The sequence below is a fragment of the Macrobrachium rosenbergii genome, chromosome 43 (genome assembly GCF_040412425.1).
Source record: "Macrobrachium rosenbergii isolate ZJJX-2024 chromosome 43, ASM4041242v1, whole genome shotgun sequence".
Taxonomy (NCBI): domain Eukaryota; kingdom Metazoa; phylum Arthropoda; class Malacostraca; order Decapoda; family Palaemonidae; genus Macrobrachium; species Macrobrachium rosenbergii.
The window spans coordinates 33,819,125-33,835,345 of NC_089783.1; the positions used below are offsets into that span (position 1 = coordinate 33,819,125).

The 16,221-nt window shown below is 37.6% G+C and overlaps 1 protein-coding gene across 1 annotated transcript in view; it reads left to right on the forward strand.

Annotated features, from left to right (window-relative positions):
* LOC136828523 (serine proteinase stubble-like) overlaps positions 1–13,435 on the forward strand; it is a 19,277-nt gene extending 5,842 nt beyond the window's left edge. Inside the window, exons 4-10 of the mRNA XM_067086554.1 lie at positions 2,672–3,222; positions 8,139–8,388; positions 8,997–9,093; positions 9,951–10,055; positions 10,814–10,971; positions 12,073–12,245; positions 13,133–13,435. Coding sequence (XP_066942655.1) covers positions 2,672–3,222; positions 8,139–8,388; positions 8,997–9,093; positions 9,951–10,055; positions 10,814–10,971; positions 12,073–12,245; positions 13,133–13,306 — 1,508 coding nt within the window. The 3' untranslated portion in view covers positions 13,307–13,435. The remainder of the gene's footprint in view (positions 1–2,671; positions 3,223–8,138; positions 8,389–8,996; positions 9,094–9,950; positions 10,056–10,813; positions 10,972–12,072; positions 12,246–13,132) is intronic.
* The last annotated feature ends 2,786 nt before the right edge of the window (positions 13,436–16,221 follow it).

Here is a 16,221-nt window from a genome sequence, read left to right on the forward strand (position 1 = left end):
ATTCACTCCCGTTTCTTTTACATTTGGCAAAGAAACTGCTACATTTACTTCCGTTTCTTTTACATTTGGCAAAGAAACCACTACATTCACTCCCGTTTCTTTTACATTTGGCAAAGAAACTGCTACATTTACTCCTGTTTCTTTTACATTTGGCAAAGAAACCACTACATTCACTCCCGTTTCTTTTACATTTGGCAAAGGAACCACTACATTCATTCCCGTTCCTTTTATATTTGGCATAGAAACTGCTACATTTACTTCCGTTTCTTTTACATTTGGCAAAGAAACTGCTACATTTACTTCCGTTCCTTTTACATTTGGCAAAGAAACTGCTACATTTACTTCCGTTTCTTTTACATTTGGCAAAGGAACCACTACATTCACTCCCGTTTCTTTTACATTTGGCAAAGAAACCACTACATTCACTCCCGTTTCTTTTACATTTGGCAAAGGAACCACTACATTCACTCCCGTTCCTTTTATATTTGGCATAGAAACTGCTACATTTACTTCCGTTTCTTTTACATTTGGAAAAGAAACTGCTACATTTACTTCCGTTTCTTTTACATTTGGCAAAGAAACTGCTACATTTACTTCCGTTTCTTTTACATTTGGCAAAGGAACCACTACATTCACTCCAGTTTCTTTTACATTTGGCAAAGAAACCACTACATTCACTCCCGTTTCTTTTACATTTGGCAAAGGAACCACTACTTTCACTCCCGTTCCTTTTATATTTGGCATAGAAACTGCTACATTTACTTCCGTTTCTTTTACAGTTGGCAAAGAAACTGCTACATTTACTTCCGTTTCTTTTACATTTGGCAAAGAAACTGCTACATTTACTTCCGTTTCTTTTACATTTGGCAAAGGAACCACTACATTCACTCCCGTTTCTTTTACATTTGGCAAAGAAACTGCTACATTTACTCCTGTTTCTTTTACATTTGGCAAAGAAACCACTACATTCACTCCCGTTTCTTTTACATTTGGCAAAGGAACCACTACATTCACTCCCGTTCTTTTTATATTTGGCATAGAAACTGCTACATTTACTTCCGTTTCTTTTACATTTGGCAAAGAAACTGCTACATTTACTTCCGTTTCTTTTACATTTGGCAAAGGAACTGCTACATTTACTTCCGTTTCTTTTACATTTGGCAAAGGAACCACTACTTTCACTCCCGTTTCTTTTACATTTGGCAAAGAAACCACTACATTCACTCCCGTTTCTTTTACATTTGGCAAAGGAACCACTACATTCACTCCCGTTCCTTTTATATTTGGCATAGAAACTGCTACATTTACTTCCGTTTCTTTTACATTTGGCAAAGAAACTGCTACATTTACTTCCGTTTCTTTTACATTTGGCAAAGAAACTGCTACATTTACTTCCGTTTCTTTTACATTTGGCAAAGGAACCACTACATTCACTCCCGTTTCTTTTACATTTGGCAAAGAAACCACTACATTCACTCCCGTTTCTTTTACATTTGGCAAAGGAACCACTACATTCACTCCCGTTCCTTTTACATTTGGCAAAGAAACTGCTACATTTACTTCCGTTTCTTTTACATTTGGCAAAGAAACTGCTACATTTACTTCCGTTTCTTTTACATTTGGCAAAGAAACTGCTACATTTACTCCCGTTTCTTTTACATTTGGCAAAGATTCTAGTACATTTACTCCCGTTTCTTTTACATTTGGCAAAGATTCTAGTACATTTACTCCCGTTTCTTTTACAGTTGGCAAAGAAACTACTACATTTCCTCACGTTTGTTTTGCATTTGGCAAAGAAACTACTACATTTACTCCCGTTTCTCTTACATTTGCAACGAAACTACTACATTTATTCCCGTTTCTTTTATATTTGGCAAAGAACCTAATACATTCACTCCCGCCTCTTTTACATTTGGCAAGGACACTAATATATTCACACCCGTTTCTTTAACATTTGGCAAAGAAACTACTACATTCACTTCCGTTTCTTTTACAGTTGGCAAAGAAACTACTAAATTCACTCCCATTTCTTTTACATTTGGCAAAGAAACTACTACATTCACTCCCATTTCTTTTACATTTTCAAAGAACCTAATACATTCACTCCTGTTTCTTTTACATTTGGCAAGGACACTAATACATTCACTCCAGTTTCTTTTACATTTGGTAAAGAAACTACTACATTTACTCCCGTTTCTTTTACATTTGGTAACGAAACTACTACATTTACTCCCGTTCCTTTTACATTTGGCAAAGAAACTACTACATTCACTCCCGTTCCTTTTACATTTTCAAAGAACCTAATACATTCACTCCTGTTTCTTTTACATTTGGCAAGGACACTAATACATTCACTCCAGCTTCTTTTACATTTGGCAAAGAAACTGATACATTCACTCCCGTTTCTTTTACATTTGACTAATAAACTACTACATTCACTCCCGTTTCTTTAACATTTGGCAAAGAAACTACTACATTCATTCCCGTTTCTTTTACGTTTGCAAGGACACTAATACATTTACTCCCGTTTCTTTTACATTTGGGAAAGAAACTGATACATTCACTCCAATTTAATTTTACATTTGGCAAAGAAACTGATACATTCACTCCAGTTTCTTTTACATTTGGCAAAGAAACTACTGCATTTACTCCCCTTTCTTTCCTAATGCAGACTGTGGAAGGTTTGACGCCACTCCCTCTACCTTCAGCCGCCAGAAACGGCAGCTGGGTAATATCCTTGGTGGGATTCTAGGCTCCATAGGAGGTGGTAGGCCTAGCCCAGGAACCAGCAATGGCAACGTTCGGCCCTCTATACCCAACCGACCCTCTATACCAAGTCTACCCTCTATACCCAGCTTTAACCCATTTCGACCTGGGGGAGCCCTACCAGTTCCCACCTTCCCTCAAAGGCCACCGATTAGGAATCCTTCCCCGAGACCGAGTAATACTCCTCAACCTGTGAGGAGACCCTCTAGACCGACCGCCACGCCACCACTGCCGAACATCATCCCGACTCGGCCCATCAGGGTTCCTTCGATATCCATCCCGAATATACTCGGAGGAGTGAGACCATTAATAACTAACGCAGTGTCGTTGCTCCCTAGTTTCAGCCCCCTTCAACCCAGCATACAGACCTTTCCGATATCAGCAACAGCAACGGCGTTTCCAGCACCTGTCCCGACCCCAGTAGGAGGAGGGACCAACGCTAAGACGCCCAGTGTCGTAAGGGTTTTACCTGTTATTTTCAGCATGCTTATCTTATTAATAACGCGTGAGGTTACTTTTTAGCAGTGCTTTCCATTACTATAAAAACCACTAACTTGAGGAATGAAACATATCCTCGCAGTTTTAAGACATGGTATCTTTGCCTCTGTGGGAAAATTCCACTTCTTTCCCCCAGCTGAAAACGAGAAGCGATGTCTCGAAACGGTTTGTGAAAATATATTCTCTTCCTTTAATTTTTCAAGCACGTCACAATTCTTTCATTTCGCGTGTAGGTGGCTTATTTATGGCACTCCCCGCATGAATATTATTTCTGAATTTTTGCATGTTGATCCATTTCATTCTCTGGTTTCAAAGGTTATGTTTTGTTCCTTACACAGGTTGCAGATTTTCACTCTTGAGAGATAACCTTTATCATCATGGCATTTCAGCAACATTTTTTTTCATTTTCGTATTTTTCTCTTATTTTTATTTTTGCTGCTGTTATCACTTTTTTCTGGCTAGTTCTCATTCTCATGGAAAAAAACGAGGAAAGTAAAACAAAAGCAAGTAAAATGAAAACAATGTAAATACAATTGGCATTTCTAAAAGTCAAATATACACAATGTGCACTTAAATGACTTGATGCCATAGTGTGCAAGAGTTCCTTAGGTCTAAACACACGACCTTGGAGGGCCAATCCCACAGAAAACATTAATATTCATGGCTATGTAGTTACCACCCGACTGAAATTAAGAATGATAACAGATAAGAGTAATTTGTAAAAAAAAAAGTCACGCATTGTGAAACTGTACATCAACTGCAGGCCTAAATCTCATGGTTTTCGATTTATTGACTCCTCATCAAAATCACTTTCCAAAATCAACAGAGATTTTAGATCTACACTGCCATTAGTTTATTAACTAAGAGGAACATCCCGTTAAAAAAAAAACACGAGAACAGTCTTAGATTTCTGTAAAAACAATATTGAAGAGGAAAATGTGTTGTTTTTGATCTTTACTAAGGGAATTATGATTTCAGGTTTTAAATTAGAATCCCAGATTATGGTTGCATTCTAGAGATGAAAATATATTAATCATTTTCTACAAGGAAGGGGAATGTACTGACAAGTTCTTAGTTTCTTAATGACCTTTGCAGGTTATGGCAATAAAGGTGATGAATGACAGTTTTACCAGGTAACAATAGTTAGATGTTTCCTTAGAGCATATGGGTACAGCTGACTGGGAAACAGTGACATGCATCGACGTTTCTTTCCTTATGCAGGTTGTGGAAGGTATGACGCCACTTTCTACCTTCAGTCGCCAGAAACGGCAGTTGGGTCAAATCTTAGGTGGTAGTAGGCTTAGCCCAGGAACCAGCAATGGTAGCAATCGACCCTCTATACCAAGTCGACCTTCTATACCCAGCATTAATCCATTCCGATCTGGGGGAACGCCAACAATTCCCAACTTCGCCCCAGGGCCAACGCTTAGGAACCCTCCTCTGAATCCAAATTATCCTTCTCAAACTCTGATGAGACCCTCTAGACCAAACGTCGCGCCACCACCGCCAAACATCTTCCTAACTCAGCCTAGCAGAGCTCCTTCAGTATCTGTCCCGAGCATACTCAAAGGAATAAGACCTGCATTACCTAACGCAGTGTCGTTGCTTCCTAGTTTCGATAATTTTCAAGCCAGTAGAAACCTGGAAGTGCCAGTGTTATCGTTACCAACAACAACAGTATTTATATCTGATGCATTCCCAACACCTGTCGGAGGAGGAACCAGTGCTGAAACACCCAGTGTTGTAAGGGTTGCCAGTTCTTCTCAGCATGCTTACTATATAATCCATTTCTTCTTATCCTTTTCTTCTTGTGTTTGTTGACTGTGATACAGATCGCCCTGTGAATCAATATAATTTATAAATTCTCCCTGTTACCAAAAAAAGTAGCCGTCTTTCTCAGATAGGTCTTATGCTATTTGATGGTTGAGTACACAAAAGTTCAAGATGGGCTTCGTTATTATGGAAATTCTGTTTCCAGAGTTTATCTCTATTACCGGACAATTTTGTGTGCACGAACAGCGATCACTTGTTTTATATGCAGTCACACACAGGCATATCTGTACTAGGAGCATTCCATCTTAGACTCACAATTGTAATATTTAAGACTAAAACCAAGGAAGAAGAGACATTCAAGATGTAACAATTATTTCAACATCATCACATCCAACGCCATATGACACAGATTTCATCATCATCACATCCAAGGCCATATGACACAGATTTCATCATCATCACATACAACGCCATATGATACAGATTTCATCATCATCACATCCAACGCCATATGACACAAAGTTCATTATCATCATCACATCCAACGCCATATGATACAGATTTCATCATCATCACATCCAAGGCCATATGACAAATTTCATCATCATCACATCCAAGGGCATATGACACAGATTTCATCATCATCACATCCAATGCCATATGATACAGATTTCATTATCATCACATCCAAAGCCATATGACACAAATTTCATCACCATCACATCCAACGCCATATGATACAGATTTCATCATCATCACATCCAAGGCCATATGACAAATTTCATCATCATCACATCCAAGGCCATATGACACAGATTTCATCATCATCACATCCAATGCCATATGATATAGATTTCATCATCGTCACATCCAATGCCATATGACACAAATTTCATCATCATCACACCCAAGGCCATATGACACAGATTTCATCATCATCACATCCAAGGCCATATGATACAGATTTCATCATCATCACATCCAAGGCCATATGACACAGATTTCATCATCACCACATCCAAGGCCATATGACACAGATTTCATCATCATCACATCCAAGGCCATATGACACAGATTTCATTATCATCACATCCAAGGCCATATGACAGATTTCATCATCATCACATCCAAGGTCATATGATACAGATTTCATCAGCATCACATCCAACGCCATATGACACAGATTTCATCATCATCACATCTAACACCATATGACACAGATTTCACATCATCACATCCAATGCCATATGACAAATTTCATCATCATCACATCCAGTGCCATATGACACAGATTTCATCATCATCACATCCAAGGCCATATGACACAGATTTCATCATCATCACATCCAAGGCCATATGACACAGATTTCATCATCATCACATCCAACGCCATATGACAGATTTCATCATCATCACATCCAACGCCATATGACACAAATTTCATCATTATCACATCCAACGCCATATGATACATATTTCATCATCATCACATCCAAGGCCATATGACAAAATTCATCATCATCACATCCAATGCCACATGACAGATTTCATCATCATCACATCCAAGGCCATATGACAGATTTCATCATCATCACATCCAACGCCATATGACACAGACTTCATCATCATCACATCCAAGGCCACATGACACAGATTTCATCATCATCACATCCACCGCCATATGACACAGAGTACTGTGGCATTGTCCCTCGTGTCTTTCTTGAGCTAAACTTCCATAAATGTCCACTCATCTCCAACAACCCATTTAAAAGTTCTTATCCAAGTAGGTCAAGGGGCATCCAACTCTTCTGGTGTCAACAGAAACCCCATTGACACTATGAGATACTACGTTTCGTGGGCAGAGTGAAGGACATGTTCAAACTATCTTCACCTTCCATTGATCATAATCTCATCTGCATGCGGTCCTCAAGTAAAATTTTCCCTATTGTATCATTTCTCACTCTGTCCTGCCGCGAGACTTCTAATATTTCGTTTAAAGCTTTATTCCCCCAAGAAGTTTCTTCCAAGTAGTGCATTTCATTAATTTGCCGGCAATGTTGCTTCTGTTACTTACTGCATGAATCTTACAGCACTTTTGTATTTAACTCAATTCAGGTGACTGGAAGCAGAGTTTTGTGTTGCACAGGAAGCTTTCTTTAATTTTTCAAGTGGGATTTGAATTCATTGACAAAATGTTCAGGGAACTTTAGAATTTTTTCTATGGAAGATAGAAAAAGTGCTGTGCAAAGATTCTAATCCACATCACATCACATGCTGTATTTAATCTTTGCTTGCAATCAGAATCTAAATAATTCAGAATAAACATTAAATGATAATGAGAAAAAATTTGATATACATGTATGAACAATTGGAGAACTGGCTGATTAAGTCTCCACTCTAGAAACTGATTAAGGAACAAAGTGGAAGTCCATATAACTGATTAACAAGTTCCCCCAAAGGAAAAGGACCATGTATTAAGAAAGAAAACTGACAAAAGTAAAAAAAATGAAGAATCACAGAAAATATGTACTGAGAGAATGGCAAACAGAAAATGTGTGTGTACTTTAATGTGCCATAAAGCAGGGGGATTCGAACTCATGATAGTATGGAACCACAGTATAGTGATTACAGTACAAATGTTTGAGACCAATGTCTATATGGACAACACCTGCGTGAGGTAATTAAAAATGAAGCCTGAAAGGTACCCCCAATTGCCAAAAACAGCGACACTGTACAAAGGCTCCACAAAAGATATTACTGAAAGGAAGGGATGCTGAAATCCCCTAATCATATCATCTTACTAAAACCGAGCTGAGCAAAAAAGAATTGAGTGCAGCAGAGTGATTCATGGGATTTAAATTTTTGAAAATTTGTACTGAACTGTTATTAGTGACTTAATATCAACATCAAATGTTGATATTAAGACCATTTCTCCTATGTAATTGTTCACATAATTTCATAGTCTGATTCCCACTTTTTCAAGTTTTCAAATATATTTAAATGGACTTCTTTTTTTAAAAAAATTATTGCACGTCAGCCATCAAAGCTTTACCTTCTTATTTTTTTTTAGGATGTCGAAAGTAATGAGATTTAATTTCCAGGGCATAGTTTTCGTCGTAGAAACTTCCAGACCAACTGTAAGACCACCTATTGTAAGACCGACGCAGCCTCCGGTAATACCTAGGCCTAGACCCACCACGATACAAATCCCACCCCCAGCTGTGACCAGGCCTCCAATCCGTAATCCATCCCCAGTTACAAGACCCCCTGTCCCTAACCCATCCCGAATAACTCCAACTCCAGTAAGGCAGCCAGTCCCTGAGACTTCGAATGTCGTTCCACTGACCACTGGTAAGATCTAAATCTGATTTAGTTCGAGTTGAGTTAGTTGAACTGACCACTGGTAAGACCTAGATCTGATTCAGTTTGAGTTGAGTTAGTTGAACCGACCACTGGTAAGATCTAGAACTGATTTAGTTTGAGCTGAGTCAGCTGAACTGACCACTGGTAAGATCTAGATCTGATTTAGTTTGAGATGAGTTAGTTTAACTTACCACTGGTGGGATCTAGATCTGAGTTACTTTGGGTTGAGTTAGTTTTTATTCAAATCTCCTTCATAATCTAAGTTAGTTTTGTTAAAATCTAGCTCATCGTTTCCTAAGGGCGTAGGGGAAATAGCTTCAAAGACTATATTTCTCTGAGACCTCCGGATTCAGGTAAACCAGTCATTGCTTCTGTCTACCAATTTGTCCACTGAAGGACCCTACTTTTCCAGAAGCTCACTTGATAAATACAAAATTGTAAATGGCCTAGAATTCAACATTTTACTTTTACATGTTTTCATTTTTGTACTCCAGTTTTCAAGTTTTAATTTGATGAAAACAAAGAAAATATTAAGTGATTACCAGTACAGGAAGTATAACCTGGTCCAGAGTATCAAATCATTACTTTTTTTACAGGTTCTGAAATACTGGATGACGTCATCTGTGGCTCCGTTCCAATTACTGATCGCTTCCTCTTGAGCGCTGCACACTGCTTCCCCAACCAAAATGTAAGGTACGATTCACTCTGTTAAAGCTGTGTCATGGGTTTAGTCTGCCTTTAGTAAAAGGACGGTGGATTTATACAGACATTCCTCTTAAGAATGGCTATTGAGTGGTAAGCGTCTTTAAAGACTGGGCACTACAGCATGAACCTTCATCCTTGCCAAAAGGCTGTACATGAAAGGTTTTTGATGCTTTTCCTAGCAGGTTGCCCAAACTGAGAGTCAGTAACCATTCTGGAAAAACTGAGAACTTAGATGCAGCCAGGTTATGACTAGTGGGGAAAGGCTTAGATGAAACCATGAATCTTGCAAAATGTCAAGATTGGTTAGACTGGGATAACTGAAGATTCTGACAAAGTTTCCCTGAGGGAATCGTGCTTGGAACTTGGCTGAATTTGTTTCGATTTTCTAGGTGTTAACAGAAAACATAACGTAAGAAGGCTTTCATGAGTGGCCTGGTTTGATAGACTGCCTTCTTAAGCTGATTTGTGATTTGAAGATGCAGAGACCAACAGGAACATCATTTCTCCGAAAATGGCCAATCCCATGACTCTTAAGGGATGACACAAGGGCCTCTCGAGATAAAGTAAAGTTGACAGAATCTAGAAAAACTGAAGGAGATGTAAAATTTAACATTTTTGAAGTAAAAGGATTGAGAAAATTGATCGAGCCAGTTAAGATACATTTTATTTCATAATTTTTTCTTGTATTTTGCTTATTAAAAGATTTGATTATATGATTTTTATCGCGTATTGGAACGAATGTTTTAGTAGATTATAAACAAAGAATTTTGGTATACAATATGTATTTTAACATTTTTAGCACATGTTAAAATAATTAACAGTTGTCTTCTCATATCTTCTTACAGATACAGAATTAGACTGGGCGAATTAGACATTTCTCAGACGGGCGAATCCAATTCTCGGCCCCAGGATGTAGACATAGAAAGAATTTTTATTCATCCAGAGTACAGGTAAATCAGTCGACGAATAATGATTATCAATCGTCGCCATTACCCGCAAATTAAGATAATTTTACTTTTAACAAATGTACATGTTCATGTGTTCTGTTTAAATATTACCATTTTGTGACTTGCAGGGAATATGGTTCTGCATATAGGTTTATTTTTTATCATCCACTACCTGGCTTAGGGATTCTCTATTTGCTTTTGTTTCTCCTTATCCCTTCAATGTCCTGCTTTTAGATATTTATATATATATATATAAATACATATATATATATATATATATATATATATATATATATATATATATATATATATATATCTGTATATAAAATTATATCTATCTATCTATACATACATATAATTATATATATATATATATATATATATATCTGTATATAAAATTATATCTATCTATCTATCTATCTATATATATATATATATATACATATATATATAGCGTGTGCATGTATGTGTGTGAATGTGTGTTAGTATGTATTTTTCAAATATTAAACCACAGATAACCAAATGATATCTTGTTCTCTGTACCTTGGGATTAACGATTTCCAGGACTTCAGTAGTAGGTGTCCGAGGTTACAGTAAGACATAGTGTACTCAGCCAGGTTTACAATGTCTTGGTTCGGTTCCAAAGGGTTTTCAGCTGAAGATTTAAAGAAGGAAAGAAAGAAAGAAAAGAACAGATCTTTAAACTGATTTTTCACGGTGCTGTATATACTCGTATATAATCCTGTCGAATTTCATTTCAGGCATAGCACTGGCTATCGCTACAACGACATAGCTCTATTGAGAACAGCCCAGAAGATCAGATTTTCACCGCTGGTCTTCCCACTTTGCATCCTGGAAAAACCTATGGACGTCACTGGAGCGCCCTTGACCGTGGCGGGATTTGGGCTTGTTAATGGGAGTAAGTATCAGGAATATATAACGAAAAACTTGGTATTCAGGGGGTAGCCCGGTGAAAAAGTAGTGGGATCTTGAACTTCAGGATGTCGGTTTCATATTTGGCCTTGTTAATGGGAGTAAGTAACTGGAATGTATAACGAAAAACTGCTAAATTAAAGGTAGTCACTAATTTTCCTTAGCAAGGGGGTTAGTGTGGTGAAATCTTGGTCGAATCTTGAACCTTAGGTTCTCAGCTTCAGATCTGGTCTTGTTAATGGGAGTAAGTAACTGGAATATATAACGAAAAACTTGTTAGATTGAAGGTATTCACTAATTTTCCTTAGGTAGGGGGGGTTAACGTGGTAGAATCTTGAACCTTAAGCTCTCAGTTTAAGATGTGGCCTCGTTAATGGGGCTAAGTATTAGAATATATAACGAAAAACTGTTAAATTGTAGGTATTCACTAATTTTCCTTAGCTAGGCGGGGTAATGTGGTAAAATCTTGGTAGAATCTTGAACCTTAACCTCTCAGTTTCAGATGTGGCCTCGTCAATGGGGCTAGGTATTAGAATATATATAACGAAAAACTGTTAAATTGTAGGTATTCACTAATTTTCCTTAGCTGGGGTGGGGGGGTAGCGTGGTAAAATCTTGGTGGAATCTTGAGCCTCAGGTTGTCAGTTTCAGATCGCCTAGGCAGGGGAAAAAGTAAGCACCATTTAAAAGCTTTGAAGCAAGCTTTCGCAGAACAGAGTGCTTTCAAGCAATAAAAGATGGAAACTAGATCTGTGTTAGATAAGGTATACTATGATATCAAAACGATAAACTCAGCGTACAGGAAACCAGTTAGGACTAACAAGTGGACATAGAAGCTTTGTGCTATGGACTAGATCGTTCACAACAATCACTGCTTATATCCACATGGGGAGGAAGTTTGTTTTTTCGTAATGGCAAAAATATTCACCACAAGGCTGTGAGTTACGCAGATATGACTGCACCACACAAATGCCCACGCATGGAAATATAGTATGATATATGCAACCACTTGTATAGACAGAGAAATGCCACTATAGAATTCTACGCAATATGACACTATCATAAAACTGAATAAATTCTCTTCCAGCTTACCGCTCTCCCGTGCTGCAAGCAGCCGAATTAGAGGGACTGAATGACTTTCTCTGCCAGGAAAGATACAAGAGCCTAGGTCACGACTTCGCCCTGAGGAGTCGCTACCCTGACCTGCTTGTTGGCAAGGGCATTCTCTGCGCCAACGCCCCTGGGAGGTCTGCGTGTCAGGTCAGTAGAATGCACCAGGCATTTAAGTCATGCTTATATGTATAAACGTGCTGTAGAACTTCTCAGTTTCAGAGGTCCTTTATTCCTCACACTGTTGGACTGTGGAACAGTCTCCCATAGGATGTCGTGCAATTGGAATTTCAGAAGTTCAGGCGAAAATGCAATGCATTACTACCCTAATGCTATTTTCCTTGCATTTTAACAAAATTTTGTCTATCTATTAATTTATTACTTTATTTTCTTTAATAAGTGAGAGCTCTTTCTGTATATCCCTTTACCTTCTCTTCTTCTTAATGAACACTTGAATATTCTTTGGCTGCTTGAATTTCAAGTCAGTGGCTCCTGTGGGCTTCCTCCATATGAATAGGGTTCATATGGAGGAAGTGTCTTCGGCGCAATCGAGTTTTCTGCACAGAATATAATGCTGTATGAAACTCTCAGCCATGGCCCATGAAACTCTCACCCGCGGCCCATGAAACTTTCAGCCACGGCCCGATGGTGGCATGTGTTGTTGGCACCTATAGCGGTGCCAGGCGCACGATTAATGGGTAACGGGAACCTTAAATAAAATAAAAACTACTGAGGCTAGAGGGCTGCAATTTGTTAGCCTATGCTTGATGATTGGAGGATGGGTGATCAACTTACCAATCTGCAGCCCTCTAGCCTCAGTAGTTTTTAAGATCTAAAGGCGGACAGAAAAGTGCGGACGGACAGTCAAACAGCCATCTCAATAGCTTTCTTTTGCAGAAAACTAAAAAGAGAATATTCTCTTACTTCTTCAACCATTTGTTACCTTCTATATAACATCTCTCTACTTATTCGAAAACAACGATAATCAGAAAAAAATTCCCTTACTTTGTGACTTCATCAGTCCCGTCATTCCGCAGGGTGACTCAGGAGGGCCCCTGACGATTCGGGCCAGGGACGGCAAGCAGTACCTCGTAGGGTTAGTGAGCATCGGGGCATCCTGTCTGGGCAGCAGCCTTTCGATCCTGCCCGGTCTGTACACAGACGTCGCCTTCCACCTCGACTGGATTAACGAAGTTGTTTATGGGTCTTAGGATCTGAAAAAGAGGGAAAAGTTAAAATTTGTAATTTTTATCTTTTCAAATTCAAATTCTCTGTTGTGTGTATTTATCATGCAGATTAATCTTTTTGTTGCTTCAAAAAAGAAAGGAAAAAGTTGAATAATGTATTTTTTACCTCTTCCAATTCTCCATCTCTCTTTTTACGTACTCATTTTAACTGGTGTTTCTCTTTTTGTTTCTTAAAAAAAATAATAAATAAAAAAGCTAAGTGCATTTTTTTACTCTTCAAACAAATTCTCCCTCTCTGTTTCATACATTTGTCTTATATATTTATCTTTTTCTTGCTTCAAAAAAAAGAGAAAAGTTAAATAATATATATTTTAATGTCTTCAAATTCTCTCTCTCTGTTTTATACATTTATCTTATTTATTTGTATTTTTGTTGTTCCAAGAAAAGAAAAAAGCTAAATAATATATTTTTTGATGTCTTCAAATTCTCTCTCTCTGTTTCATACATTTATCTTAACTGGTGTTCATCGTTTTGTTGCTTCGAAAAAAAAGAAAGAAAAAAGTTAAACGTATTTCCTTTATGTCTTCAAATTTTCCTTCTCTCTTATATATTTATCTTAACTCCTATTTCTCTTTTTGTTGCTTCCTAATATTTGTGATGATTTAACCATTGAAAACCTTCAGACTGTTGTAAATTTTTCCGTCATTCCCTCATTAAATGATTTATTCTATGTAATTATGCTAAAATGTAGACACTTATTTCATTTATAACAACTTTACTTGGCCAGAAATAAATGCCACATACACAGACTTACATTTTTACCTATTTATTAACTTATTAATCTATTTTCTCATTTTAATAAGTGAGATCTTTTCTTTCTATGTTGCCCTTTACCTTCTCTTACTTCCTAATGAGCACCATCTTCTTTGGAAGCTTGAATTACAAGTCAATGGTCCCAGCGCGGGGCTTGTTCCATATGAACGGGGTTCATCTTCTGAATAATAATAATAATTATAATGCAAACTTAAAATTGTATGTGATTTGAACTACTATATTTATTCAAAGAAGGAAGGGGAATTATTGTTTCAAGAAACAAGAAAATAGAAAATGGGAGAAACAGTGGGAAGGAATACTAAAACAGTACAAAGAAAACGGACAAATACATTATAAAGAGACAAATGATAAGTTATGCTAAAAAGGAACAAACTAGGATTTCTTAACATATTTATTATGACGATGAGCATTTAAGTTTTAATGATTAATATAAAAGCGAAAGTTTGAAGCAAAGAAAACGGAGTTAAAGAAAACGCGTCGGAAATAAGAGGGAGAGCTTATCTAAAATCTCATTGGTGACGTACACTTTTTTTTTTTTTTTTAAACTTTCCTTGACAACTTTTATTACTCAGAACTTCCTCATAAATATAAAATATAACTAAATTTAACTTAAACGCATCATTTAACTCGAATACCTGAAAATCCCGTGATTGTCGGGAAGGGAAAGTGTGTATATATATCCCTTTAAGTGGTTTTTGCTAGACCCAAGTACCTGGTATTTGGCTTGCAGGTGCTAGGCCTACAGCCTACCTTATAGGTAATGATGTGAATATGAAAGCAGGGTTCATGGGCGTTTGTTGCTCGATTAGCTGATGTGCAAAGGATGTGGAAGGTCCTATGGGCATTCTGACTAAGGTCATTTAGTGTTAGAGTGGGAGCTAACTACATTCTATTCCAGCTTTCTGCAGAAAGAGCCAAACTAAAAGGAATTGATGGAAGCATTATTTTATTCTCAGAGTGTATTAGTACAAAATATAGTTTTTAAAATATTTATTAGCCGACCTTTGATTCTGATAAGACATTCCTAAGATGTTCCCATTCCTATGACAAATATACATAGCCTAAGCTATAGGTCTATGTGCATGAAGCGCACTTCTCAAATTTGAGTTATTAAACTTATTACCCATCACTCTTCCTGTTTCTCCCTGTTCCTCTTTCCGGCAGAGGCTGATATAATCTCCTGTTAAGAAATTTACGACCCATAACGTAAGGCCAGCGTAATCTTGAAAGACGAACTCCATTATCATAAAATTAACAAGGCCATGTAAGAGGTTTTTTTAAGCCTAAAGGTGTTTTTCCTCCCCTCTTAATTAGAATCTTCGGTGCTATTCACGAATTAATACCAAGTACGACCCCGTAGGAGGACAGTGCCGTCAGTACACCTCATGTGGTGCATTGTAGGCATTACTTAAGGTTATTTGCAACGTGCCTTCGGACCCTAGCTGCAACCCCTTTCGCTCCTTTTACTGTACCTCCTTTCATATTCTCTTTCTACCATCTTACTCTCCACCCTCTCCTAACAATTGATTCATAGTGCAACTGCGAGGTTTTCCTCCTGTTACACCTATCAAACCTTTTCCTGTCAATTTCCATTTCAGCGCTGAATGACCTCATAGGTCCCAGTGCTTGGCCTTTGGCCTGAAGTCTACATTCAATTCAATTCAACACCAAGCATGAGTGGTAAGAAATATACTACTTAAGAGCTGTTTAGCCAAATAGTGCTACTCAAAATTTGCTGTTCTGGAGGTACTGGTCACAAATTATTAACTCAAGAGTCTGTTTATCTGACCAGTCCCCCATACTATTTACCTCTAAAATCGGGAACTCTTTACTTCCCTCCGTGTACCTCATCAGGCTATGCAAACCCAGAGACAATGATTGCAAAGTGTGAAACTCATGAGTCAGCTTTTCGATCAGTCCTTTGTACCTCTGACTTCTAAAATTTAGAATCCCAGATTGATGGCGTGCAGTTGGATCTTCAGAAGAAGTTCAAGCAAAAATGCAATGCGTTACTACCCTAATACTATTCTTCTTGCATTTTAATACAGTTTTATGTATTCATCTGTTTGTTAATTTATTTTTTTTTCTTTTCTAATAAGTGGTAT